This window comes from Falco cherrug, chromosome 1 (assembly GCF_023634085.1).
Source record: "Falco cherrug isolate bFalChe1 chromosome 1, bFalChe1.pri, whole genome shotgun sequence".
Classification (NCBI taxonomy): domain Eukaryota; kingdom Metazoa; phylum Chordata; class Aves; order Falconiformes; family Falconidae; genus Falco; species Falco cherrug.
Genome location: NC_073697.1, coordinates 115,578,439 through 115,605,958, shown reverse-complemented (window position 1 = coordinate 115,605,958; position 27,520 = coordinate 115,578,439). Strand labels below are relative to the sequence as shown.

The window sequence follows — 27,520 nt, the reverse complement described above, 5'->3', positions numbered from 1 at the left end:
GGTTTTTATAATTGTATTTGCTGGCAGATAAGGTACAAGCAAAGGAGAAGGTGGTCATCAAGGGCCTAGCGTAGAGCTTAGGCAGTAAACATATGCATTAGGGTAAGATTTAAGAAACAAGATTTCCCTGTAAATCTTTCTCCAGTCACTTGCCCTTTTTCTCAGCAGCCTGGCACCTGGGGTTGGAGGTGATGCACCTGGTTTTAGAAACCTGCTGAATTCATTTTAATGGCACATGAAGAGCGAGCATTTATTCCAAGATGACCCCTTTCCCTCCGCTCCCCAAGTACCGCATTTTAGCGTAGGTTTTGCAGCATGGATAGGCACAGGTGGGCGTTTGGGTTTATGTGTTTATCGGGCTGGATTACAGGGCCAGGAGGGAATCTCGGCCTTGCTGAGTCTCTTCCGAGCCTCATCCCCGTTCCGTACCGCTACGCAGCAACGTCTGCAGGTGGGTGGCGAGAGGGCAACGTCAGCCAGTGCTGGTGCGGGCACGGTTAAAACAGAGCCCATCTCTTCTGGCTAGGAACACCCTAAAAATCAGAGTAAGGCGCGCGGAGGGACCTGCAAGGCCCGTAGCGACAGCGGCGGCTGCCCCCCTGCAGGAGGAGGGGGCCGCCCTGTTCCGGGCTGGCGCCAAGTCCAGCAATGTGCCTTGTCCAGAAATGGCTGTTACTTCCCATAGGCTTCTCCCCGCCGTTTCGCCACCACCCTACCCGCGTCCTAGGGCCGTTTGTCTCCCTGCGTGCGCTGGAGCTACTGCTGACGCGGGAGCAGAGCGCGCAGCGGCCGCGGTACGGGGTCCCGGCCAGACGCTGTCGGAGGGGCCGGGGCTCGAACTAGCGTCACCGCGACGCTCTAGGCAAAGCAGCGGGGCGGGGTGACTGAGTGCGATTGATGGGGGAAAGAGCCAATAGCAGCCTTAGAGCCGCCCTAGCAACTGAGCCGCTGTGTCTCGCGGGGAGCACGAGGAAGGGGCGGTACAAGTTTGCCTTCCCTCAATGGCAGCCGAGGAAGGCGGGGCTAGTGCTTGTTGTACGCCAATAGGGGGCTTGCAGCGCCCTTATAGGAGGGAGGGGGGCGGGGCTACCGTATCGGCGCGCCAATGGATGCTGAGGAGGGCGGGGGCGGAAACGAGCGGCCCAATGGTGAGGCTGGGGGGCGGGGCCCGGGTGTCTGTCAGAGCGCCGCGGCGGCGGGCAGGCTGAGCGGCGGCGTGAGGCGGCGGTGGTGGGGAGCTGGCAGCCCGGAGCCGGCAGCCCGCGGCCGGGCCGGCGGCTGGGGGAGCGGGACGGGGCCCCCGCGGCCGCCCCGCTGGTCCTTCGCGTTCCCGGGTGGCGCTGAGCGCTCCGCGTCAAAGGGTTGGGCCCTCCGTCGGAGGCAGACGGTCGCCTTCCTTCTGTCGCGACAGGACGCGCGCCCCCGCCGTGCCCCGCCGCTGATACCGCCGTTCGCCCCCTCCCCGAGAGCGCCCCGGCGGGGCGCGGGATGGTGCGGCGGGCGCCGCCCCCGCTGCCGTGACGGGGCCGCGCCGCTGCCCCGTGCCTCCCCCCCGGCAGCGCCGGGCATGCCGCTGCCCGCCCGCCCCGCCGCCCGCTGCCGTCAGCTGGCCCCCGCGGGCCCCGGGATGGGCCCCGGGAGCTGAGCCGCCGGGGAGGCCGGGGGAAGCGACGGGGAGGATGAGCCACGTGGGGAGCCCGGTGAGAGCCTATGATTTCCTGCTGAAATTCCTGCTGGTGGGGGACAGCGACGTGGGCAAGGGGGAGATCCTGGCCAGCCTGCAGGACGGGGCCACCGAGTCGCCCTACGGCTACAACCTGGGTAAGCCGCGCCCCCGGGAGCCGGGCCGCCTCTGCCCGCCGCTCCCCTTCCCCTCCGGCTGCGGGGGCCGGGCCCTGCGCGCTGCGGCCCCGCTGCCCGGGCTGGGGGGGCTCCCGGTGCGGGGGGCTGGGGCTGCTGCGGGGGGCTCCCGGCGGTGCCGGAGGGGAGGGGGTGCCGGCGGAGGCCCGACGGAGCTTTGCTGCAGGTAGTGTTCAGAAAGGAGGTGGAATTGTTGTCGGGCTTTAAAAATCCCCCGCGGGTGATCTTACGCGCTAAACTTTCTGGAGCTCAAGTTTAAGAGCAATGTCTTAATGCGCGGAAGGTGTTGATCGAGGGGTAGGATTCATCCAGCGCAGCAGTGAGTTGTCATCAGTGAGTCGAGGGAAATACCGACAAAAATGTTTTTCTAGTCAAGGATCTTTGTTAAACAGCGAAGGTGTTTGCTGGGAAACTGCTTTAATTGAAAGGTCAGAAAACGAGGGTTTTTTTTCTCCCTTTTTTTCACTGTTGTGTTCTTAATATCAGAAGAGTAGCCCTTTAAGATCAAGGTTCATGTTTGTAGTATGTTCTTTCACTTAAGCTTTTTAAAGGGCAAGGCTGAGGAGCCTGGTCCATGCCAGGTGTGTTCTGCCTGCGGAACAGGGAGCTGGGAATGCTGCGGGCTGGTTTGAAGCCAGGAATGGCTCGGGGAAAGGGGGTTTCTATTTTCCTTCCCTCCTGTTCCCCTCTTACCACTCCTGCAATCTTGTTTGCCTAGAACATACTCTGGTTCCACATCATCTTTTCTCCCCTCATGCAAATCTGTCATGTGGCATATTAAAAAGCAAATTATCTTGTCGAGTTACCCATTGCTTTAATATACTGCCAGTCTGTGGCGAGCTAACTCGCTGGAAGGCTTTACATTGACTTAGGATCTGTTATTATGTTGAGTTCCTGGTACTGATTCACAGCGAAGCGCTGGAGGAAGGGAGGAGAGCTCTGTGCCATCGCTTATGAGTCAGACTGTACCTTGGAGGCATCAATGTACGTTTTAAGATGTTTGCTTAATAGTTTTGCTAAATTACTCCTTGGGGTGTTGCAGTGTGTTTATTCTTCGTGCTCTTCAGGTGGTTGAAGGAAAGGCAGAGTGTGCCTGGTCTGCTCTGTACACACCGTCTAGTTTACAAATTCTTATGCTGAAGGAGCGTAAGAATTTATATTTAGTCTTTAGTCTCCAATGTATCTTGGTGTAACTGAGCGAGATGCTTGACCAGCTCCTGAACTCATCAGTCTTCCTTCAAGACTTTTGCTTGTAAACCTTATGGGTGCCTGTGGTTTTGCTCTGAAAAAAATATTTAAATTGGGTGGCTAACACCATAACTCTGTGAAGAGATTTCTTGACAGCCAAAGAATACAAATATTCTTTTTGGATTATTTTGCAGGTACTTAACATGCATCTTGGAAATTCTTCATCGCTGCTAATAACCTCAAAATGTATACGTACAGGGCTGTGACTTTGTATGTGTTATTTCATGGATTGTAGTCTTTTCAATCTGAACTTTACAAGGTTAGGCAAATATGGTGATGCAGGACCTCACAAACTCTACTGTGCAAAAGTCACTGTGTCACAGAGACTGAAAGAAGTTCTTAGCCCTGAGAAGATGAGCACGTCTGAATAGAGGGATATGAGTTAGGAGAGAAGGGCAGATACAACAGATGACATGGTAGTAAAATGTGGAAGGAATATAACCTGATTTTTAATTTTAGGCAACTAGTGTCATAATTAAGAGCTTTTCTACATACTGAACCTGAGTGTTTACACAATCACGTATACTGTCTAGACTCAAGGAAGGATTTTAACTGTGAAAGTTCATTAATTATTTTTTTTCACTCATTGATTTATCATGTTCTTGAATGCATCAAGCTTGAAATACTTCTGAACACTGCACGTGAGCTGCCCAGTTTCTTTGGTGATCTGTATCCAATATCCCTTCTGTGCCTGTATCCCCTCAGTCTTTCCTGTATCATTGGAGTGTGGCTGCGTAGGATGCAGCTGTGAGGAATCCGTGCAGGCTCAGGGACTATGAAAATAGAGATGCAAGGAGAGAGAGCTAAACATCCTGTTGGTATTATGACTCATTTTCTAATTTAAAATTAATTGATTAAACTTTATTTAAAAACTCGATAAACACTGACTTTTTCACTGTTTTCTAGTCCTTACCTTAGTTAATGGCTAGGATCTAACACTTCCAGAACGCCAGCTAGGTCTCTGAACTGGAAAGAGAAAGTCTAGTGGTATGATAAGATTCTGTCAAAATGTGCAACATGTATAAGCTTTGAAATGACAACTTTCTTGTGGAGCTTGATGAAAGGGAATAGCTTTGAGACTACATTGGAAGGGGAGAGAGACGATGTGTTAAAAGCCAAGAGTAACAGAGGAGAGAGAGGAAGAGCACTGAAGGGCCTTGAAAATGAGAACAAAACAATCTATTTAATATGATGAAGCATGGGAATTTGAGCAGTTGTAAATATCTCATCTCAAGTCTATGGACTCGAACTTTAATTGTATAAACCACAAATTAATTTTTCACAGGCACTTTCTTAACTGTTCAGAAATAAATCTGGCATTGTTCTCATTCGCGGGAAAATACGGCAGTTATACATCTTACTGTTGTTTTTGTCGGTACACAAAAATGACATGAAATCTGGAGATGGGAAGGGAAGCCAGCATCGTGTGATGAGTCAAGTCCTTGCAAGCTGCTGCTGGTCCACAAGCAGCATATAGCTCAGCTGTTAAGGAGTGCAATCTCTTAGTCTCTGAATTTTTCTTAATGACCAAAGTGCTCTGGTTTAGAAAGAAGAAGGGAAGAAGCTTTATTAACGTTGCAAAGTAAGGACTGCCATGGAAGATGCATTGGTGAGCATGATTCATAGAGGTAATTTAGAAAGCAGTTATCCTGGAGGTGGGCAGGTAAGTGGTAAGGTTAGTTGTCTGGGTAACCTGCCTTTATAGTTCTCCCACATCTTGCTCAAAACTGAAATTACGGTAGATTGGACACGCTTGATCTCTAACCTGGTAAGAACAACTGCACAAAAATTATTTTAGAGAGCTGCAGAAACTTTGCTTTTAAGCATGGTTAATTTTTCATCAGAATAAATTTAGAGGAAATAATGGCTTCTAGACTAGAACATAATACCTTAGATGTCCTGTCACTAGGTAGATAAATATTTTGATGTTTTGCACTAATAAGATTTTTATTCAGCTGTGTTCTGGTTTTGCTTTCATGCTAAGATATTCTTGCAGTGGGATTGCTTGACGTGGAGACTGAAAGGAATGATTGTTCAAACCTGTATACTCCTGCTCCTTTTCTTACAGGAGCATCGGGTTTAAAATGATTAATTCTCTCTCATCCTTTCTCACCTAGCAACCTTTTCATATCCCCTTAAGTTCATATCACAATCGTTTGTCTTCCCAGAAATTCTGTCTGTCCTTAGACTGAGAACTTCACAGGGGTATTGGTTGTCCTACCCGAATGTTTGAAAAGATGCTGATGTGTAACAGTTGAAGGTGTTGGTAAGTGGTCGTCTCGATCGCTGAGTTGTTAGAACACAGCCCTGCAGGCTGGATGCCCAGCCTCAAACAGACCGTATGGGGGGAGCTGGGTTACCCTTACATATAGGGAGTGTTTAGACTGGGATAGTCATCGGCTGCTCACGTCCCAGCAGTCAAACTTACAGTCCATGGTGGCTCTTCCTGATAATACACAGATCAAAGCCATTCTTCCCTGTAAAGAGAAGGGAATAGACCCTAACTAAAATAAGGAAATAAAAGGAAACATTGTTAATGTGAGAAATTGAAAGACTTCGTTTTGTGAGCCGACTGTGGTTTCCTCCCCGCATCCCCAACCAGACCAAATGCAGAACTAATGGAGGTAAAAGTCTTACCACAAAAGTCTGATGTTAAGTGTCTGTTCTGTCTTCATAATACTGTTACTTGGCTGAAAGGAAGGGGAAATAATGTTGTTTTGTTTTCCTACCAGCATGATAAACAATAGGATGGGTTGCTTATCAGTGGCTGATTTGGAAGCCATTACGTTTTCCTAAACACAACATGATCTGAAGATCGCAGTAGAAACTTACAGCAACATCATTAAATTTCTGTATTTCTTTGCACATAGCACCAGCGTTTAGGGACAGTCTTCAGTCCGTTTCATTAGGATTTCTCCAGCAAAAGAGTTATTTAAAGTTGCTGAGCACCGGTGTCTGAGTGAATAAACACCTTTTGAGGGTAATTGTGCTTGCCTATAAATAGGCTGACCAGACTTTATCTCACAGCACAAGGGACAAAATTTGATCACTTTTAGCTGTCATGAAATAACTTTTCCTAAAAGTTTGAATAGGCATGAATTTTGTTAACATCCAGTTGCATGCCCGTGATCTCAGTTTAAAAGGATTTAAACTGCGTTCTTGTACAAGGAAAAGCAGGTGAGGTTTGATTTTGTATGCTAAAATTTAAGTGCCTAGAAGACATCTAGTGTCTTATCTCATTACTGTTGGCTTCTGTGGCATGGGCGGAAAGAAATAGTTGCTTCAAATAGGGCATCTAACCTATTTCGGGATGAGTCTGTAAAGCAGTAATAGATCCTACTCTAAATATGTTGGTTATGACTGCCCCTTTAATGCGTTACCTTACAAGCGTCGTGTTTGCTGCTGAAAGACAACATTAGTTTTGGATTATATCATCCACTGCATGTGAAGAAAGTTCAGCAAACAGTAATTGCTACTAACTTTGTACTTGCTCTTGCCCTTTCGCTGTGTTTGAAAGAGAAAAATGGAAATTATTTCCCCCTTTTCCACCACCTATAACCGCATTTTATCTCTTCCAGGTGACAGCACTGTGGAGCAGCAATTCTTCTCCATAGGCAGTTAATTGTGAGAGGCGTATTTTAGCTGAAAATGTGGATCCTGGTTTGACCCGATTCCCTTTCTTCTTGCCTTACTTATGACAGATATTTTTGTTTGGGTTTGTTTGGTTTGGTTCCTTTACAGGATGGGAGATAAAAACACAGAACCCCAACCAAACAAAAATCCCCAAAAATCTAATTCAGATTGGCTTTGTTCTTTGCTTCCCCTCATGTGCCTTTCCCCCATCCCCAAATCTTGATGTTGGTGTCTCGTGCTAACTTTGTCATGCTGAGAATTGCCCACCTTGTGAGACCAGTAGATTGTGTTTTCTTCCCTGATAGGTGTCACTCAAGTATGCTACCATGTTATTTTACCTCTTTTTTCATAAACAACGTGGTAAAGGATACTGTAGCATTTTCTGTGATGGTCAGGTCAATCGGGCAGTGCTGGGTTTTGTGTTTGTTGGCTGAACCCCCACATCTGTTGAAGCAATGAGTGCTCACCTTGCTTGATTTAATGGAGCAATAGAAATCCTAAGCCTGCTTGGCAATGTAAGGTTTTTCATGTTTCTTCAAACCGTTCATAAAATTAGTTTTGCTTTATTGCACACTTTCTTCTACTTGGCCGTTTTGCTTTAGTTTAATAAATGAATAGTATTTCTTTGGTTTAATATTGCAACTGGTATCCATCTCATGGACAAAAAGCATTACTGTCTTACAATTTTGTGAGGGTCCAAAGCTAGCTCATTCTACAGTGAGGGCTTGAAACCCACTCAGTCCAGTAGGCTTGAATGATTTCTGTTCCTAGCACTCTTGTCGCCCAACCATATCGGAGGGGAAAAAAATAATAACTGTGTGCACATGCACATATTCAAACCAGGTATTTGTGTGCCTTGTTCTTTTCTAGTAACTGGCCTTTAAGTTTCCTAGCAAGGCCTATTCAACAACAACAAAAGACTGAACAAAGAAAACACATTTTTGTCAGGCTTGTTAGTGTACAATTTCAGAGTGAAGAAGCCTTGAAATCTTAACTTCACATGAATGTTTTTTCCCTGCCTCAAACCAACCTGCACACACTTGTCTGAATCTGCTCTCTCTTACTGCTACAAGTAATGCCTGAGACTGTTGCGGCCAGAGAGGCTACAGGATCGTGTGCTTCCCTCTGTCTGTGCATCTTGTTCAGCCGCTTGATGTGCTGCCTGTCTCCGTTTCCCTTGGGCTACTGGTGTTCCTCCTGGCTTTTTCATAGATACGAAGGAGTGGGAAAACGTAAAAACAAAATCACCGTGAGGCTCCCAGACAGGTGTGCAACATGAAAGACGAAGTCCAGGCTGTTTTGAAAGGTGGTCAGACTTCAAGGTGTTTGAGTCCTTTTATGCTCCTTCAGCCTAACCAAAACTGTGGTTGCCTGTGCCAGGATTAAGTTTCACCCAATATGTTGGTTAAATTACATTTACATATTGCAGTAATCTTGTTTTTGTTCTGGGAGCTAAACAAGAATGGAAAAAGGGAATAAGAATAGAAATTGGCTAACTTTAAATGTTTGTATCTCATTTTATTCAGCTCTTCTGGATTTCATTTAATATAAGACTGAAAATAAGAAATTAATGCAATATTTGCACAAAATACTTTACATGGGCTAGTGTTTGTCATGTTGGTTTTATTTAAGGATCATCTCAAATGTAATACAACAAACATGTTTGGTTTGAGGTTGCGGTGCTTTTTTTATCCACATACAAATCTGTTGATATAGTGGAACACATCTGTACAAATAATTGTTCCTTTCTTTTATGTCTTGAAGTGTTGTAATATAAAAGTATGAACTGGGCAAGGTAAGTAGTCACATACTCCATGCAGAGCGGCAAGTTTGTAAGCAAAGCTGTTACAGGTCAAACACTGATTTATCAACATACAGGGTGTATTTTGCGTCCAGTCTTTCAGAAAGGTAAGATAAAATCATCTGTCAGTATTGATTGTAGATTAGTGCCCGCAAAAATATTGGTGTTCATGACAGCTGCTCATGTATCAAAATTGTCATGCAAATCTGTGGAAAATTGGAAAGCTAATTACTACGAGGTTAGGATGCCATTTCTGCCCAGGAATGGAGGGGATTTAAAGGTCCAGAAATGAACCTTGCTTAGGTGCCACAAAACACTATAAAGACATAAGAGAGTATCCTCTTCCAGCTGGGTGGGATAAGAGAGAAAGTATCATCAATAACGAGTGGTGCCAAGTGACAAAGTATGCTGAAGAACAGCTGCCTTAAGGCTTTTAACGTAGTAAATACCTGCTTTTGGTATAATTACTTCCTTGTTTGATATGCTAATTAGGCTGTTACTCTGCATATTGGTAAAAGGAATACATGTGCTGTGTTCTGCTGAGACCCACTGGATCTGATCGGTGATTCCTCACAGGAGGCATGGGTTTTTGGAACCCTACAGGATATAAATCTCCAAGTGGAACATAGTCGGGTTCCTGTAATGTTCAGACTGGTGAACCAAATCTCTGAACTGTACTCAAGGCAAGCTGAGAATCCTCTCTAGGACAGAAAAGTCATTCTTCTCCAGCTGGTGGAAGGGCAGGTAGGACCTAGTGGTGAAAATACCCTTACGTGCATACAAAAACATTTCTGTGACGTCAGTAATGTTTTACTGTTTTGTAGGCATATAAACAGTGAAGACTAAATATTTTGGAATCCTGTTTGTTGTCAAAAGCAGGGAAAGCTATTGTTCATGAGATGTACTCTTGTGCTAAGCTGAAAGCCAATATAACAGCTCTGCTATTTTACTTTGTGCGTGGGATTTGCCGTTGAAGGGTGCTGGTGTGAAAGCTCTGTGTGAAATCGGCACGTGGTATCAGAGGATGGAGGTGATTAAGCGATAGCTGGTGAGCACGAGGAAGCTAGAAGAGCCAAGGCTGTTACTCTGGAGTTATCTTAGACATTAAATTTATTTGTGCAGTGTTGGATTTCAAAGTAGTAACTGGTGGTTTAATAGGCAGAGGTGGAGTAACTATGATGAGAATTTCTGGAATGGAGATTTCCATGTGTTTTAAAAAGTACCTGACTTCTAAGTTAAGAACATAAGCATCGTCTTGGGCTCATTTAACCTAGCACTCTGTTAAAAATGGTAAGAGAGATTCTACTTAGGAACATGCAAACCTGACTGCTTTCTGAGGTCCACTTCCCTCATGCGCCTGTCAGCCTCCCCAATCCAGTATTTGGAGATGTAGACTTCTTTGCAGCTGCTTCATTTATGAAAATGGGTAATCTATGTGCTCTTTTTTAATTATTATTAAAAATTATAGTTGCAACTTTATATATAAATTAGGAAGAAGCCATAAAGAAACCATTTTGCTTATTTATTTTTTCTTATGCTAGCGTAAGTGTGATTTAGTGACCTCCTTTGAAACATTCAATACCGATTAGTGTAGACACGCCTCTGGGCTGCTATGAGCCCTCCAAAAGATGCAGCTTTAAAGAAAGACGTTCACTGCTGCAAAATCAAACTATTTAGTTTCCCCCAGTAAATTATTTTTGGGTCCCAGCTTCATGTTCATATAACACAAACTCTCAATGCCATAAATGCCTGTTTTAATTGTGTTTGTTAAAATGGTGCATATTCTTTAAGTGTACTTGGGTACACAAAACTTTGGAGAAATGGTTTGTGAAAGTACTCTCATTCTTGGATCAGAGGAAGAAAACCTATTTATTAAAAAGCTGCATTTATTCTTAATATATGGCTAGTTGAAGTGCCACGTGTGCAGATGTAAATGTAGAGGAGAGTGAACATGTGATGCTCAAAAGTGAGGTGCAGTCCAAGGGGGACACATCTGCACTAGATGGATTGCAGCTGATCTTTCACACTTTCATATGCAGTCCAATCACTTGTATTTAATAACCACTGTTTATTTACTGTAGGGTGTGTTCCAGGCTGATGATTCAGGTGTTACGTCTTTATTTTGCCCGAGGTTTTGTATTGGGTATGTTGAGCACATCCTGGCAGTTGGGAACGTGCTGTTAAGCTCCTGCCATTACTCTCGCTTGTCCTCTGGGCTATGGCTTCCTGCAGAGCACTACCCTCACCTTACCCACATACCTTCTCTTGTCATATGGCGTCAGCAAAGCTGATAAATAATAGGAGAGAATGCTTTTGTACTCCGAAAGAATGTATTGAAGGGAGTGGTCATAAGTGTGTCTGAGGATTGCATGTTTAATTTGCTTGGTTTTGTAGAGAATGAGCCATTAGAGATGTTTGGATGAAACAAACTATTTTAAAAGAAAGGATTTAATTAAAAGAAGGAAGAAGGGGGGTAGGGGTACTTTAGTTTTTCAGGGTATTTTAGGTATTTAGGTTTCCAGTCAAAATAATAAATCCTCTCAAAATTTTGGAGGCAACGATGCGTTAATGTATCTCCTGTGCCCTTACGCTTTGTTTGCAAGCTGACTTTATGCGGTGCCGTAAAACAGGATATTTAAGTGCATGAAATATGAAACTGCCAGCTGGAAAACCCAGAGGAGACCCAGTGGGTCTGGCAGCCTTTTCCATACTCTCTTAAGATCACACTGAGGGAAAGGGGCTCATGTAGCTGATGCGTTCGGTGGAATGATTGAGTCAGTATACCGAGTCTTGTGGTGCACAGTTTTCACCATGGCTATCTGGATACATATATTTCTTTTCTAATTGTTTTAGCAACCCCTACACACAGTGCATGCTCTCGGTCAGTCAGGACTCTGTTCTTCTAATCTCTCTGTGTGCTTGCTTCAGTAAATACGCTGAGTGAAGTTTGTGTAAAGCACAACCTTGACTTTTCAAACCACTTCTGAATTAGTAGATTGTGGTTTAACTTGATCACATACTTTATCAAAGAGAAGCATGGTAAATGGACTTATAAACAACCTCATAGCCTCTAAACCTTTAAATTTGTTTCCCTTTCAGTTCGGACAAGAAGCACAGTTCCTTTTAGAATTATGTAGGATTCGAAAGCGAGAAGATTCTGGAGTCCAAGGATACATGTGGTATAATATCTTTTTTCCATATAAACTCTAGGTTTTGTCTCCTTTAATCCAGTACTGTTTGAGAACTGTAGTTTTATAGGCAGACTCACTTACCAAGCTACACTGTATTTGTCTTCAACATCTGCGAGACAGGCTAGTCCAGTGCAGAAGACTACATGAAAAGTAATTACATAGTTTTTAAGTGAAGAAAAGTCTGCAGTTCTGACAACTTAAATGAAGTTTGGCCGCAGACTAGTGAGTCACCTCTCTGGTGAACAGAGACCTTTGGGTGAGTAACCTAAGAGCAGCCTCCCAGTACCCATGAGGAGGCCGTCAGGAGGACAGGGTGAGTGGGGCTGTGTACGTGGTGGGAGGGTAAGAGGCAGCTGGTGTGAGCTGCGGCAGGAGAGGTTCAGAATGGGTAAGAGGAAAAACTTTTTTACTGTGAAGATGGTCAAGCTGTGGAAGAGGTTGCCCAAGCGAGATTATGCAGTCTCCGGACCTCATCTCTGATCCTGTTTTGAGCAGGAGGTTGATCTAGATGACCTACTGAGACTGTTTCAACCTGAAATTTCCTTTGATCCTATTCACTTGAAATCAGTTTATTTTAGTTTCTTGGAGAGCTGAAACCAAATAAATGGAACAAGAGCTTTGTATCAGTAACATAGTCTGTCTTTCTCCTTTAAATCCTAACAAAGATTGTTTGCTAGCATTTTGTGTTATTTTTTTTGTCCTGGAAAAGCAGTACAGTTACAACTTCAGCAACTTCTCTGCTGGAATAGCTGTGGTGGAGGAGAGGGGAGAAGAGGAAGCATAATCCAAGGCCAGACTTAATTTCCTTCTTTGTCCTGATGGAAGTGTAAGTCCTGAGGATACCTCATGGCTTGAGAGTTCCTAGCGTTAATGGTAACGTTATCTATGAAGCCGATTTTACTGCAGTATGTGTTTCACTTGGAATTCCAAAGTTAGGAAAGTGCGGTTGGGTCTTCTGTTCCTTGGTTTGGAGGTTAGTTTGAAAGCTCTTCCTCCTCAAGTGTCTGTGCTTTGGGAACAATGGCTGTATGTTTTCTGGATGATAGCTTTTAAGCCACAGTAATTTTTCCATAATTATATGAATTTTGCTTTCTGGCATCTTTAAATCAAAATTATTGTACTTAGAGCTACTTGTGAATTCCCACTTTGATCTTCCTTTCATCATAATGACAGAATCCATTACTCGTTCAGCTCAAAGAATTATTTTTCAGGTAATCTTTTTTCCCTCTTTTAACAAGCAGTGCAAAAAATACCTGCATTTCTGGGGTTTTCTCTTTTACTACTCTTGGTGACAAATACTGCTGTGACTTCTGGGAGTATTGATGGCATCCTGGAGTAGGCTTTTTGGACTGGTTTTTATAAGCCTTGGTTATATCTGGCTATTACAAGTATTACAATTTCATAATATACAGGAATATGCTTATATAGGAATATTCTGATATTTCTAGTTGTTAAGAAATATTGATATGCTTAACCAAAAGTGGTGGTTTAATTCTTTAGAATAATTTATTTGAGGCTTGATTTAAAGCCTAGGGAAGTTTTGGAGAGGCTTGCAACTGTTCTTAATGAGCTCTTAGGCCTGTAGTTCAGAATAACAGTGGCTGGATGTTCTTAGGGTTCTTCTCATGCCAAGTATTTTTGAACTGGTTTACTGCTAATGAAGTGTCATGACATAAAAGGTCATTGTTCTCTTTTGGAAAATACTGTAAAATGTGAAATATTGCATCTGCTTTTAATATTTTGTGGTAGGTTTGAAGTTATTCTCCCTTCCAGGTTCTGGCCATATTTCAAACCTAGTGTTTAAGATAGCAGTAGGGGCAAGTGCTGCGTGGCTGTGTCCCATTATTTTCTTTGTTTGTAGAATTGTAAACAATACGTCACCTGCCTTCTGGTCTTTTCCTCATGCACCAGGGTCATTTGACACCCACCGTTAAGCTTTATGATAAAGAATTATTGTGAAGATACCCACAAGCACTGAAAATATTGGACAATCAACTGTTATATAAAACTTAATTCCACTTTTTGGGGGTCAGTTGTTTTAGCCCGGTCAAGCTTCCCTTCACTGTGCTTTCTGTGGGTGTGCCGAGCACCACATCGTAGCTGTTGCTTGGGATACCTGTGTATCCCAGAGAAGCGGAAAGAATGAATCATGGTTGAAACTTTATTTAATCACAAGGAGTGTAGAGGGGAGATGGTGCATGGGAGGCTGCCCTTGAGAGCTGATGCTCTTTGAAAATTATGTGACTGAGTTTTTTAGGAAGATACAATGCTTCTTAACAATGCCCGACGTATGCAAAGGAGCTCTTATTGCAACGCAGCTCTTACAGGAGTTGATGAACAGCAGCACTGAGAAGATGGTATCACAGAAGAATATATATTTTTTTTTCCTCTGTACTTATAATAGAAGTAAATTTCTAAATGAAATTCACTGATGCTAGGTTATGGTTATCTTTACTTTGATGTTAAATGGACTAAAAGTTGAGGGAAATTCTTAAAAACGCGAATCTTAAGTAGAGAAGAGCTGGTTTAGAGTCCTGTTGCTGTTTTGTAACAATGACTATAAACTGGGAACTTCTTGATGTTACATTCTTTTTAATGTTGAGTTCTGTTTCAAATAATTTGGAGAGACAATCAGGGAAATCGTAAAGCTAATGTTTGTTGTCTTATGTCAAGAGTGTGTTCCTTTCCCAGCGTAGGGAACTGAGTGATCCACATGCACTCTTAAATCGTTATCGGATGTTATTGGCTTTAAATAACTATTAAAAAAACCTTTGGCTAACAATTGCTACCAGTCAGTAACAATCGTATCTCAATCCATCTTCCGAGCTGTCTGTAGTTTGGGGGATCTTGTCTTTTAATGTGAGTTTTCTTGTCAGAAGCTTGACTTGCAGTGTTGTGCATGAGCAGTTGGATCTACATGCAGGAGAATATAGATCTGCAAGGCAGCAGAGGTGTTCTGTGATCACTGATCGCCCCGGGTTCCTTGTTTCGCTTGATCCTTTCACATCTGTGGAAAAAGGGGTCAAGGGGAAAAAAAAAGAAAGACCTCAGTCAGTCCCAGCAATCTTGTTATTAATCTCTTCCCAGTTTATTTCAAATTTATTAATAAAATGTGCTGAAATAAAGGAAGAACTTCTTTTTGTCAGTAATGCTAATAACATTCCCTTTTCCTGCAGTGCTACTATTTATAAACAGTAACATGTTTATATATAGCAGCTTTCATCTGAGGATGTTAGCTGCAACTTATAGTAAATATTTGAGTTAACAAGCTTACCGTATGCCTCCGATATCCTTTTCTTTTGGAGTGGAAGAAAGGAAATGATGAACTGAAGTACATAGTTCCTGCTTCTTCCTCACCTGGGGGGTGGGAACAGTTCTCGTTCTTCTTAGAAATTTCTTTTACAAGACCTTGATTGTAAAGAGGCTATTCTATTGTTGGCAAGTAGATGTTAGGACAGAGGAAAATAAAATGTGATCTCAGGCTCTTTATTTCTTTTCCTCTTAATGGAAATGGATAGTTCACTAGTTTTGGTTAAAAAGTAATAATTAGCTGATGTCAAATGGTTGTCTCTTCTTCCCAAACTGTCATCTGCCTTGAATGTTTAGTTTTTATTTAGCCCTCTGAGCAGAAATACTGCAAGCTAAGTCATGATTTTAAAACCCACGTACTTAACAAGTTGTTTGCCTGCTCTTTTTGGGGAGGGTGTGAATTTATGTGGGGGGCTGACCCTGGCTGGAGGCCAGGTGCCCACCAAAGCGGCTTTGTCACTGCCCTCCTCAGCCGGGCAGGGGAGAGAAAATGTTATAACAACAGGCTCGTGGGTCGTGCTTAGCAGTTACTGTTACGGGCAGAACAGACTCAACCGGGGGAAACTGGTGATAAATTAAGCAAATCAGAGTAGGATAATGAGAAATAAAACCAAAACTTAACACCTTCCTCTGACTCCTCTTTTCTTCCTGGGCTCAACCTCACTCCCGATTTCTCTCCCTCCTCCCGCTGTGCGGTGCAGGGGATGGGGATGGGGCTGCGGTCAGCCCATCACCCGCTGCCTCTGCCCACCTCCCCAGGGGCTGCCCAGGGGCTGCCCACGGGCTGCCGGGGAGTCTCGCTCCGGCGCCTGGAGCCCCCTGCCCTGCCCCGGGTGTCTGCAGGGCTGCTGCTCACACCTTCTCACTCCTCTCTCCCGCTGCAGTTTGTTGCGCAGATTTTTCTCCCCTTCTCAAACCCGTTACCCCGAGGCGCTGCCCCCGTGGCTGCTGGGCTCGGCCGTGGCCAGTGGCCGGTCCCTCTTGGAGCCACCTGGCCTGGGCTCCGCCGGGCACGGGGGAGGCTTCTGGCAGCTTCTCACAGAAGCCCCCCCTGTAGCCCCCTGCTACCAAAACCTTCCATGCAAACCTGCTCCAGCCTGCTCCCAGCTGGGAAGCTGCCCAGTGGGAAAGGGCCTGGGGGTGCTGGTTCACAGCCGGCTGGGCATGAGCCATCTGTGTGCCCAGGTGGCCAAGGAGGCCAGCAGCCCCTGGCTGGCATCTGAAACAGCGTGGCCAGCAGGACCGGGGCAGTGCCCATCCCCCTGCGCTGGGCACCGGTGCAGCCGCCCCCCGAGCCCTGGGCTCAGCTCTGGCCCCCCACTGCCAGGGGGACGCAGAGGGGCTGGAGCGTGTCCAGGGACGGGCAGGGGGCTGGGGAAGGGGCTGGGGCACCAGGCTGAGGGGGGGCTCAGGGGGGAGCTGGGGGGGCTCAGCCTGGAGAGGAGGGGGCTCAGGGGGGCCCTGATCGCTCTCTGCAGGTGCCTGAGAGGGGGGTGCGGGGGGGGGGTTGGCCTCTTCTCCCAGGTAACAAGCGACAGGACGAGAGGGAACGGCCTCAGGTTGTGCCAGGGCAGGTTTAGACTGGATAGTAGGAAAAACTTCACTGGAAGGGTGGCCAGGCACTGGGACAGGCTGCCCAGGGAGGTGGTGGGGTCACCATCCCTGGAGGCGTTTAAAAGCCGTGTAGATGTGGTGCTGAGGGATGTGGTTTAGTGGTGGCCTTGGCAGTGCTGGGTTAATGATTGACCTTGACAATCTTAAAGGTCCTTTCCAACCTAAATGACTGTATGATTATATGAAGTACCGGCTTGTTTACTTACTAAGGCTGATGTTAAGAGGATGAACAGCAACTTACCCAGTTACTGCTTCTGTAAATCAGCAGCCTGACTGACTCATGTTTTGGGGCTCCTAGGTTTTGGAGTTTGTTAATTAAATTTTGGTTTCGGATTAGCATTGGAGGCGTACCGTAAAGTTGTGTCAAACTTCTTACTCCCGTACCATTAGCTTTGGTTCTAAGGACAACAGTCAGGAGCAGAGCCAACTAGAAGTGCCCTGAGATCTTCAGATTTTAACTTGCCCCCCTAAAAATTTTGTGACTATGAAGAGCTTCTGTGTAGTTGTTAAGGAGCACTTCCATTTTTTTAAGGCTAGATTTCTTCTAAATTTTATTCCATTAAACATCTAAAGGAAAACAGGTGTACTGAAGGATAGGCTGTGATATTGGCTTATCTGTGACCATAGAAAAAGCTAAACATAAAGCTGAGCTTTCTGTTACAAATAGCTTATTTTTAAAATTTGGGAAACCATCATACCATTGACATGAGTGAATTATCTGCAAAATTTTGTAATTGTGGTTTATGGCTTGATTAATTGAGATGAAGAATACAGTCTAGATCTAAAATTTTAGTGTCTCTATTTCAATCTGAATAGGCAAGCTGTGTGCTTCAAACAGATGGCTTTTATTGCAGTAATTAAATGTGGTGGAAAAGAGTGGAATTTTGAAAGTGGTGATTATGATTATTCTGAATTGGCAAGCAGAAGGCAAATATGACCGTCGCGCAACCTGACCTTCGTGCTCACATATATCAAAAGATACAGTCCAGTTTTATTGCAAAAGGTTTATATCTTTGCAGCATGATGTTGAAAACATGGGGCTTAGCTTTTAAAGTTTAGTTGAATTTTGAATCGAAAGGATACTGTGGGTCCATTGCTGTGAACAATAAGTGGATGGAGTTGGAAGTTGTGTCACTCGTCAAATATGCTTGAAACAGTTAAAAATATTTTCTGAAGAGAAACGTTAGACCTTAATTTTAATGTGCATATAGAAAGGTAGGTAGCTGAGGAAACTTAAAGTGGGAAGTGATGGGACCATTGAACTCTCATCATGCCTATAAGAAAATGGTTTCAAGGACTCTGAAACCTAAAACTGCGTTTTCAAATTCAGTTAACAGCCTTTGAACCTGAAGGATATTTTCAGTGGACTTTGTTAAATACAGGCCCAGAGTCCCACTGACTATGTACGTATTTATTTGTAGACAGTTATTGGCATAGAAACAGACAGTGGGAAGGAGACGTTAGCGTGTGGCTGAGATAACTAGCACTGAACGGTTAATCTGTACAAACTGATGGAGCAAATGATTGCTGGAGAAGGTGTTTAACATTGAATCTGTGAAAGGCGATCAGCCCATGGAGGCAGGGAGTTGGATTGTTTTTTTATTATTTATTATTATTATTTTGAAGTAGTTAGATACTGTTCTAATTGAATCTGAAAGCTGTTAATCTGACATCACTTATCTACAAGGAGCAACATGCCTTAAACTCTAAAGAAAGGACACATCAAGAGGAATAAATAAAAACAATGAAAGCAGTTCTTGTAGTGCTCATGAGCTAAAATGTAACAGAGCACAAGGTTCAAAGTCTTGTATTCCGTGCTTTCTCAGGTATAAAAAGGGTTGGTTTTAAGAGCATTTCGAAGACTTAATGTGCTGCTGAATAAAATCTTTCTGTGCTGAATTGGTAGGGCATAGCTCTGAAGAATCTAATCTTAAATGTTCTTGGGTTTTTTTCCCCCGTTTTTATTTCTCCCGTGTCTTTCAACTTCAGTAAGTTATAACAGATCTGAAGCAAATGCAGAACAAGCACCAAACCATTAAAATATTAGGCTAACGTCCAATTCCTATGAAAAAATTTGAGAGATAAACCTGGATTTTATTCTGTTGTATTAGAAAGATATGACCCATGGTTGGTCTGTAGTCCATTGCTTCAAATGTCATTCAAGTGAGTCAGTGTTTTTTTCGCTGCTGCAAAGCTAAATGGCTGGCTGCTAGACACACTGGAGATCACCGAACCTCAGTTATTAAACTGAAAAGATCTTTGCTGTAAATAATGTTGCCTGTGGTGGAACATAAAATGAGCAATTTGAATGACTGAAGGATTGTGCCCTAAGGAGACCCATCGCAAACCCCAGAAAGTTTTAATAGGCTTCAAGAGAAACAGAAATTCATGGGAAGCCGTAAAAGAGTCAGTGTGGACGTGACCGCACGGTGGGTAGCGGAGCAGAAGTGACAGTGTGGTAACGGCTGCGAAGCATCGATGCAGAGAGGATGGCTTCATGTTCACTGCGGTCCTTACCAAACAGCTGAATGCTGTTTATTTGGGAATCTTACTATGTTCCTGGGTTCAATGATATTTCTTTCCATTTTCTGTCAGTTAATTTTGTCTTTGAGAAGAACAAAATCTATTACACTTCTATTAGATTTAAGCAATCCAAACCCTTCAGTAAGGATAGTGACTTGTTTCAGGTTCTTTGATTTCAATTTGTAGCTTTATGAAAATAATGTTTATTTAAAAAAATCCTTGTGACAATATTAAGCACTGGGAGATTTTTCTGCTTTACTTCAAAGGTGATTTTTTTTGATTTAGCAGACTTTTTCTTCCCCATCTTGTACAGAGATACATTTTAGTTGCATGTCCAAACAAAGCTATTCTGTCTTGCTAAATGAGTGAATAATGTTCTGGAAGGACATTTGATTTCTGCAACAGCATAATCCACATCTGTTGGTCTCATGGTTTCATGCTGTTCCTGATGATTCATGGCAAAAGGCTTTTGTTTTGATTCTTAATCAATGGCAAATGCTAATTGCAGAGATGTTCAGGTTGTGTTATCAGCTGCTTCTCCTGTACAACAGCTGAAGAATAAAGAAGTTTCTGAATCCACCTCTTCAAAAATCTTTTGAGGAACCCATAAGGTGCTTTCTTAAACAGCAGCTGGTAATAGCATATTTTTCAGACTTGACTTATGCCTGCCATATAAAAAAAATTAATATTTTGTATTATGCATGTGGCTAAACATGAGCGACTTGCAGTAGTTTATGGTCTGTGATGCAAAGCACGGTGCCAGGTTTATTCAGCTGTGTATCCTCTAGCTATGCAATGCTAATTTTCCGTGTTTGGTATGTCTTTTAACAGAATGATGGATGTCCATTCACTGTGTGGGAGGTGTCAGTGTTTGCTAAACATGGCCTGTGTCTCTTGTTAACTTTAGATAAACTAGTGGAGGTATTTCACCCTGCGGGAAATATCAGCAGTAGCACAGGATGCTGGAATGAGTTACGCAGTGTTATGCAGGGTTTGTTCTGCATGTTTTATGTTTTCAGGAATTTCTGAAATGATGAAACTTGTTCTTTCAGTGCACAAACAGTTTCAATGTCCTGGTCTGTTCAGTGTTTCAAGACTTTGTCTATGGGTTTGGGTTTTTTTTCTTTTTTTTCTTTTTTTTTTTTTTGAAATTTAACTAGTGGTTTGTAGATTTGACTGTTTCTTAATACTGCTGGACAAGTGGGACACTTTGGCTAAGAAATGAAGATCAGTCTCCCCAAACTGGTGGTAATACAGTGGGGTTTGTGTGTTTCTGCAAAGGTACGGGTAAGAGCCTGAACCGAAGGCAGAAGATGCCTCAGTTCACATTTCTGCAAGGAGCTAAAAGCTTAACATGCTTATTACTGCATTTTACAGCACCATCTGCTGCTTTTATATAAGAGGGGGACACACACACCTGATACAAGAGCTGTCTTTGAGTTGATAAGTTGATGAGGAGGATAGGATAGAGAGGATAAGGAAGGAAGAAATGATAGAGGCAGTAAAGCCAGGGAATAGTGGAAGAGAACAGCATTTAGTCTGCACCATATGTATGAAAGAAAAGGTAAAACCTAGTTCTGCCTTCTATTGTTGAAGAGATAAAACTCTTCAAGTGTATATATTGTCATGATAATGAATAAAACTGCCCATTTATCAACCTGAAGGGAGCCTGAGACATCTGCTCTGAATGGACCAAGCTTAAGTAATATGAAAGGTCTTTGTAACTTTATATGGACAAGTTGTACTTACGCATAAGTACCTCACAGAGTACTGATGACAAATACTTTTTTTATGGTCAGCTTCTTTGACATCTATAGTTGTCTGTGTGTATACTGTACACCTGCAAGCTGCTCTTAAGATTTGCGTGGTTGTCTTCCCTGCAGGTATAGATTACAAGACTACAACGATTCTTCTGGATGGCCGACGAATCAAGCTACAGCTCTGGTAAGTGTGTGCCTCAACTTTCATCATAATTTATATTTCAAAGACACAGGAATGCAACTCTTCAGGGCAGGAGTTCACCCTTATGCTTCAGAAATAGTCAACTGAGGAAGGGTGAGCTAGCTTTTTGAGTAAGTCATGCTTTCTGTTGACCTCCTTTTTGCATCTATTTCATGTTAAATGGGGAACCCTACAGTTTCTGTACATGAGAGGTGCATAACAAATGCAGAAGAAAGGCACAAAAGATACAAGTGTCCTTCAAGATAGATTCAAAGTGCCTTCGAAGATTACAGAATATACTGGTAATGAAAACCATGAAGGTACCTTAGAAAGCATACAGTGATTGCATAACAACATCCCTTTGCTCAATTTATTAGTAGTATTGATCAATTAAATAACCACAGTATTATTAAAAAGAAGAAAAAAACCCGGCATTATTGCGCATATTTCATTGGTTCACAATCTGATGCGATTTGATCTTTATAAAAGCATGTCAAGAACAAAAAAATTATTTTACACAAATGTTTTTCCTGTAGGGTCAGACGTGTGGCTGTCAGGATGCTTTTGTGTTAAGGTTGTCTGAAGATGGCCATCTTCTGGTTCATTTAGAAATACTCAGCAAGCGATACAACTTGAAAAATGCAGCAGCTTGCTGCCTCCTAAGTACATTGTTTTCCTCTTTCCCTAAACTCACGGCATTAAATAGGGAGAAGTAGGGTCAGTGCAGAAGGAGGAGACTGAGTGTGATTTTTGGGGAACCATAATCTGGATAAATCAGAGAGGTATTCTAGGAACAAGCAGTGCTCAAATAGAGTAGAGAATTGGAGGTGAAAATGAATTGTTACGATTATAACCTTTTCTTCCTAGAAGGAGACAGTCCTGTGCCACTTCTGTCTTGAAAATTAATTCTGGTGTTGATTTTTGTTTGGAACTTTTTTAATTACTGGAGTTAAATGCCTGTGTGGTAAAGCTAAGTTATTTTTAATTTATTCTTCACTGGTTGTTTTTGCCTTTATGATTTTCAAAATAATGTTTCAAATGTTAAATGCAATGATGGATAATAGTACTCTGCTACATGGTATCTTCATTACCTGGTATTTTTGTTCACCTACTTTCTTCTTCTTGGGTCTTCCACTTTATATGGCTTAGCAAAAATACCACATAAAACTTATCTGAGAAGCAGCCAGGAAGGAGGTGTGTTCATTTTTTTGGTGAAAGCCAAGGATGTTCTTTGCACTTACTAAAACAAGATTGGAAATGTTTCTATAGACGGAAATGTGTGCCTTGCATTTGAAGATCTGTAAATCTACCTTTAAAAAGTCTTTATGGAATTCTGCTTCCTATCATGTTCTTCACTATAAATTTTATTTTGTTTCCAAATGCTTTATGCAGTGAAGATTTTTGATGGTTTTTTAATATTTTTTTGTGTGTGCATGCTTTTCTAAAAATCCGTGCTGTCTATGGCTCTGTAGGGATGCCTTCACCATACTAGACTCATGATGAACTGTTTCAGCTGCAATCAAGAATTTACTGTTTTTCCGTTAGTTTCCTTGGTGATAGCTATTGTTTCCTCCCACTTCTATTTTGCTGTGAAAACAGAATCTTTCTTCAAGCTGAATTAAATGCAAAGCTTAGTGACATACATACACTTGAGTAATAGCCTTTGTTTTCCAAGGGCAATCACAAGAGTGAAGTCTGAAGCCCTTGTCCTGTTATCCTGAGAAATCTGAGCAATGTATAGGAGAGGGCAGAATGCCAGTGGGGAAAAACTGCTGAGGGAGAAGAGCTCTGGTGCATTAGTGACTGCTACTGTATGACTAATGGCAGAAGAGCTGATACAGATTGGTACAGATGAGTTAATCTAGCTGAACTCTTAACATAGGCGTCCACCTACTCCTTTTAAAAAAATATATAATTTATTTCATTTAGGGATACATCAGGACAAGGGAGATTCTGCACTATATTTCGGTCTTATTCAAGAGGTGCTCAGGTAAGCAAAGTACAGCTTTCTCAGTGATAAATAATGGTTGCTGGATGAATGAAAGCAGAGTTAGCAAACCATCGTGATGGCTTCTGTAGCTCATTTGTAGACTGCATGCAGATTCAGCGCTAGTCTGAAGATAATGTGCAACACTGGAAATAACAAGAGACAGGATTTTCTTTTGGGGAGGGGAAATCCATGAGACCAAAGCTGAGTCAGAGTAAAATACAGTGATACATATTCTTATGCCTTCTTGTCGGTTACCTCGTGAAAGCTATGCTAATACTACTCTTTTCAAAATGCGTGCCAAGTAAGAGAAATTGATAACGTAAAACTGTCAAAAGAGTAATGTGAAAAATACAAACATACTCCAAAATGTGATGAAATGTAATGACACTTAAAGTCTGAAGCTATAGTGAGTTTCAGTGTGTCTTCAAGTATTGCTGTAATTCCTGACATGTAATGGTTCTGATGCAGCTGTAATGTTCCAGAATTGCACAGAATATTGAATCTTCAAGCTACCAAATGTGACCAAAAATATTTATTTGCTATGACTTGCCATGTGTGTATGATCAACCAAACTTGTCCACTACAGAAAGAAATATTTACTGATATATTAGACCCTAAAACTAAGTCAGGGTTTCTGCCCCTCGGCAGATCTGTAATCTACACAGAGGGACGGGGCTTGGTTTCACAGGATGCTGGGTTCTGCTCCATTGAGAAGTCGCTCGGCATCTTACAGGATTATTTCAGAATTGAAGAATTTATAGATAGTATTCTCTGCGTTATGCCTCTGTTAAACTTAAAATTTTTATTTTTTTAATATAGGGAGTAATACTAGTGTATGATATTACAAATCGATGGTCATTTGATGGAATCGATCGATGGATAAAAGAAATAGATGAGGTAAGGTATGGCCCCAGAGTCTCACTAGTCTAACAGATGACTAAGACTAGTGCGTATGATATTTTCTACTGTTTGTACTGGCATTTGCATGCAGTGCTTACTACAGAGTTACCCAAGATGGCAGGTTTATAATTTTCTTTCTATGTTTATAATTCTAAAATTTGGAAACGTATCAGCTGAAGTGTCTTGATTTTTTTAAAGGTGTTGATGGAAAGCATATGGAGGGCAAAGATTTCATATTTTAGTCCCACTCTTGCTACAGATCTGCCACATCATCTGTGCAAGCCTGTCTTTTCAGAGGAAGGGATGTTTATAGATCAGAGGATTATAGAATAATGTAGGCTGAAAGGGACCTCTAGAGATCACCTGGTCCAATCTCCCATTTAGTCTTTAAATCTTGAAAAAGCTTTTGTTTGTTTTAATTGAGGGAAGGGGAAAATAGCAGCCAAACTATTGATTTTTTTTTAATTGCTTATTTTTGCTCAGCATGCTCCTGGTGTACCAAAAATCCTCGTTGGAAATCGCCTTCACTTAGCCTTCAAGCGCCAAGTGTCTACTGAACAAGCACAAGCCTATGCTGAGAGGCTGGGCATGACTTTTTTTGAAGTCAGTCCACTTTGTAATTTCAATATTACAGAGTCCTTTACTGAGCTAGCAAGAATAGTATTGATGAGACATGGAATGGACAGGCTCTGGAGGCCGAACAAGGGTAAGTGATGTACACTGAAAATGTGAAAATTTACTCTTAGGTTTATGGTTCATTAATATAAAACAATTTTCAGAAACTTTAACACTGATGCAAAAACATCAGAAAAGAAGAATCAGGCATCCTGTACGGTTTGTTTTCTAAACAGAAAATATCTATCTGCAGGCATAACCTGTTCTGCTTTTGTAGGGAATAACATATCTTTCCTAGAACTTACGTCCTCTGTCATCTAAGTATTAAGATATAAATAGGAAACTGAAGCAGGAGATATTTTGGAATAATGCATATGTGGGAAAGGCTGTGGGAGGAGAAATGAGAATTCATCCTGGAAGTACAGAGTGCATGCAGAGTGCTGCAGGGTGCGTTAGTACCATGTGGCTGACAAAAGCATGCTATTATAATGCAAGTTTTATGTCTGTTTTTAAGTACTGAGTCTGCAGGACCTTTGTTGCCGTGCCATAGTTTCCTGTACCCCTGTGCACCTTGTGGACAAGCTCCCTCTCCCTGTTGCCTTAAGAAGCCACCTCAAATCTTTCTCCATGGCAAATGGCCTTAATGCCAGGATGATGCATGGACGCTCGTACTCCCTCACATCCAGCAACATCAATAAAAGGAACAGCTTAAAGAAAGCTAAAATTATCCGTCCACCACAGAGCCCACCAAAAAACTGTACCAGAAACAGCTGTAAAATTTCTTAAGCTCTCTATGGGAAGAGGAACCTGAATGGAATCCCCTCCTGTGAAGCGTGGAACACGAAGGCTCCTTGTTTAAAGGATGAGCGTGCTCTGTGTATGTATCTATAACAGTACATAGACAAAAATAAGGAAAGTAAGTCTTATTTTAGAGTTTGCTCACTACAGTAATGCTGCTTTGGAATGAATGACATGTTTGGTGCAACTGAAAGAATGTGACATGTTGCTGTCGGATTTTCATACTGCATTTTAGTTTCTGATGTGCATGATGCCATTGTTTTTACAAGTAGCTGTGTTTTCATACAGGGGATAATTATCATCACATTCAGTTCTTAATTCCATGAAATCTGGAAAGTGACTTACTGTGTAATTGTATAAAATCCTGTCTTTGCAAACTGTTAGAAAATATAAAAGTGTCATTGGTTTGCATATTCAGGCAGAGTTTTTTATACACAATGTATTGTATACATTGTTAAATTCTACAAATCGCGTGACAATTACTGCAATTGTGCATTTGGATTTTTTTTGTAAAGCTTCCTTGGTAACTTTTGAAGCACTAACTTAACTAAGCTAAAAATGTCTATATAATTATAATGCACATACACAACAAGGTTTTGTCCCGTTAGTGTATGTAATAGATTTGATAAAGTTTTGGTATGTTATTTAATACTTTGGGGAATTAATTTGTGATTTAAATACTTATTTTTCTGTAAAAATATATATATATATAAATAATTACATTTTATACCACTCTACAAGAAAGTTCTAGGAGGAAAATGCCAAAGACCTTCTGGTAAAAGCAACGTGACTTGATGAGCTGCTTTATAAGGAAAGAATACTATTTAAAAAATAATAAATAAATGTGTCTGAAAAAAGAAACCCTATTATGCTGGTTTTTAACTGGGGAAGGTTGTCTTTATCTTCCTTTAGAAGAATTTAAAGAACAATATACCTGAACTAGACACCAGGAATGTGAAGTCATCCTAAAAGCATCATGTAATGCTTTTGATACATCTGTCTTCAGTCTTGTTAACTGGAATACGGAAGAATAATACATGTAAAGCCTTCCATTTGTGAAGGAATTGCGTGACTTGTTCTCCTGAGTAATAACGGTCCTTTGAGGTGATGGTGTAGCATCATTCCAGTTTCTTCTGGGCATCTTCACTGTTGTGAGTTGCCATCAAGTTACATGCCTGTAACACTCCTTCTGGATCAGTGTAAGATGCCAAAGTGATGCCAGGACAGGGACCAACCGATGCATCACTACTTAAAGAAAAGTGCAGCCAAAGCAAGTCTTGTCCTAGCGCAGGAGTAAATGGCAAAACCGGGTGCGGTGGCAGAATTCCCATGGGATCGCTGCCTGGGCGGTGAGCAGGCTGGTCTGTGCCCAGTGCGCTGCGGGGCGATGCTGCAGCCCGAGGGATGATGCTGGTCGGCTGTAGAAATTCCATCTTCGCAGCTGAAAATGGACCTGGCAGCCTTACAGCTACAAGAGGTTAAACCTGAGCGGGAGACATCCGTGCCTGGGGAGCGGTCTGGTGGTTTCACTGGTGGCTGGGCACAGGGTGACGGGTTCTCTTTCTGCGCATTGCCGTCCTGCTTTAACTTCGTTCCAAATTACAGTCCTGGCCTCGCCAGCCACCCGGCCATTAGTTTGGCTCCGTATCTGATATGCAGTACGTACGCCTAGCTGGAGGGAGCGTTAGCATGGACGTGTGTGTCCTCAAGGTCAGATTCTTTATTCCTCCTGCCAGCCACACGAAGACAAGGTACGAAGGAGAGGCTAGAGCAGCACTCCTTGCTTGTTAATTCATGTATTCAAGTCTCATGACTGGCTGAGGAGACAAAACCTTCTAAAGCTGCAGTCTGATCGTTTTTTAATATAGATGAGTGCACAAAGAATAAGTGCAGTACCAAGTGGTCACTGCAGGTCGCTGCAGGACTGTGCGAGCCATTGTGAACTGAAAAGCTGTAGTAAGTCGCAAACAGCGGACAAATCTGAAGTACATCAAGCCATTGACGTGGAAGGCACAGAGCAAGTATAGAAAAGTGAATGCATGTGAAAGATACGGAATAGCTGGCGCTGGTGTGAGCACACAGCGTGGGCTTTCAGCT

General features: G+C 42.6%; 1 protein-coding gene across 1 annotated transcript; it reads left to right on the top strand.

Moving 5' to 3' along the window:
* The first annotated feature begins 1,191 nt into the window (after positions 1–1,191).
* RAB40B (RAB40B, member RAS oncogene family) lies at positions 1,192–26,420 on the top strand. The gene is made up of 6 exons (XM_055698803.1): positions 1,192–1,821; positions 21,063–21,123; positions 23,050–23,110; positions 23,930–24,007; positions 24,494–24,716; positions 25,140–26,420. The coding sequence occupies exons 1-6, from the start codon at positions 1,680–1,682 to the stop codon at positions 25,409–25,411; spliced, it is 837 nt and encodes a 278-aa protein (XP_055554778.1). The 5' UTR covers positions 1,192–1,679; the 3' UTR covers positions 25,412–26,420.
* Positions 26,421–27,520: the final 1,100 nt, after the last annotated feature.

Excerpts from the sequence above, each read along its gene's own strand:
- RAB40B (XM_055698803.1), top strand. The coding sequence starts at position 1,680 with ATGAGCCACGTGGGGAGCCCGGTGAGAGCCTATGATTTCCTGCTGAAA. Across the intron at positions 23,111-23,929 it reads CTTATTCAAGAGGTGCTCAG|GGAGTAATACTAGTGTATGA; the intron begins GTAAGCAAAGTA and ends TTTTTAATATAG. Across the intron at positions 24,008-24,493 it reads GGATAAAAGAAATAGATGAG|CATGCTCCTGGTGTACCAAA; the intron begins GTAAGGTATGGC and ends ATTTTTGCTCAG.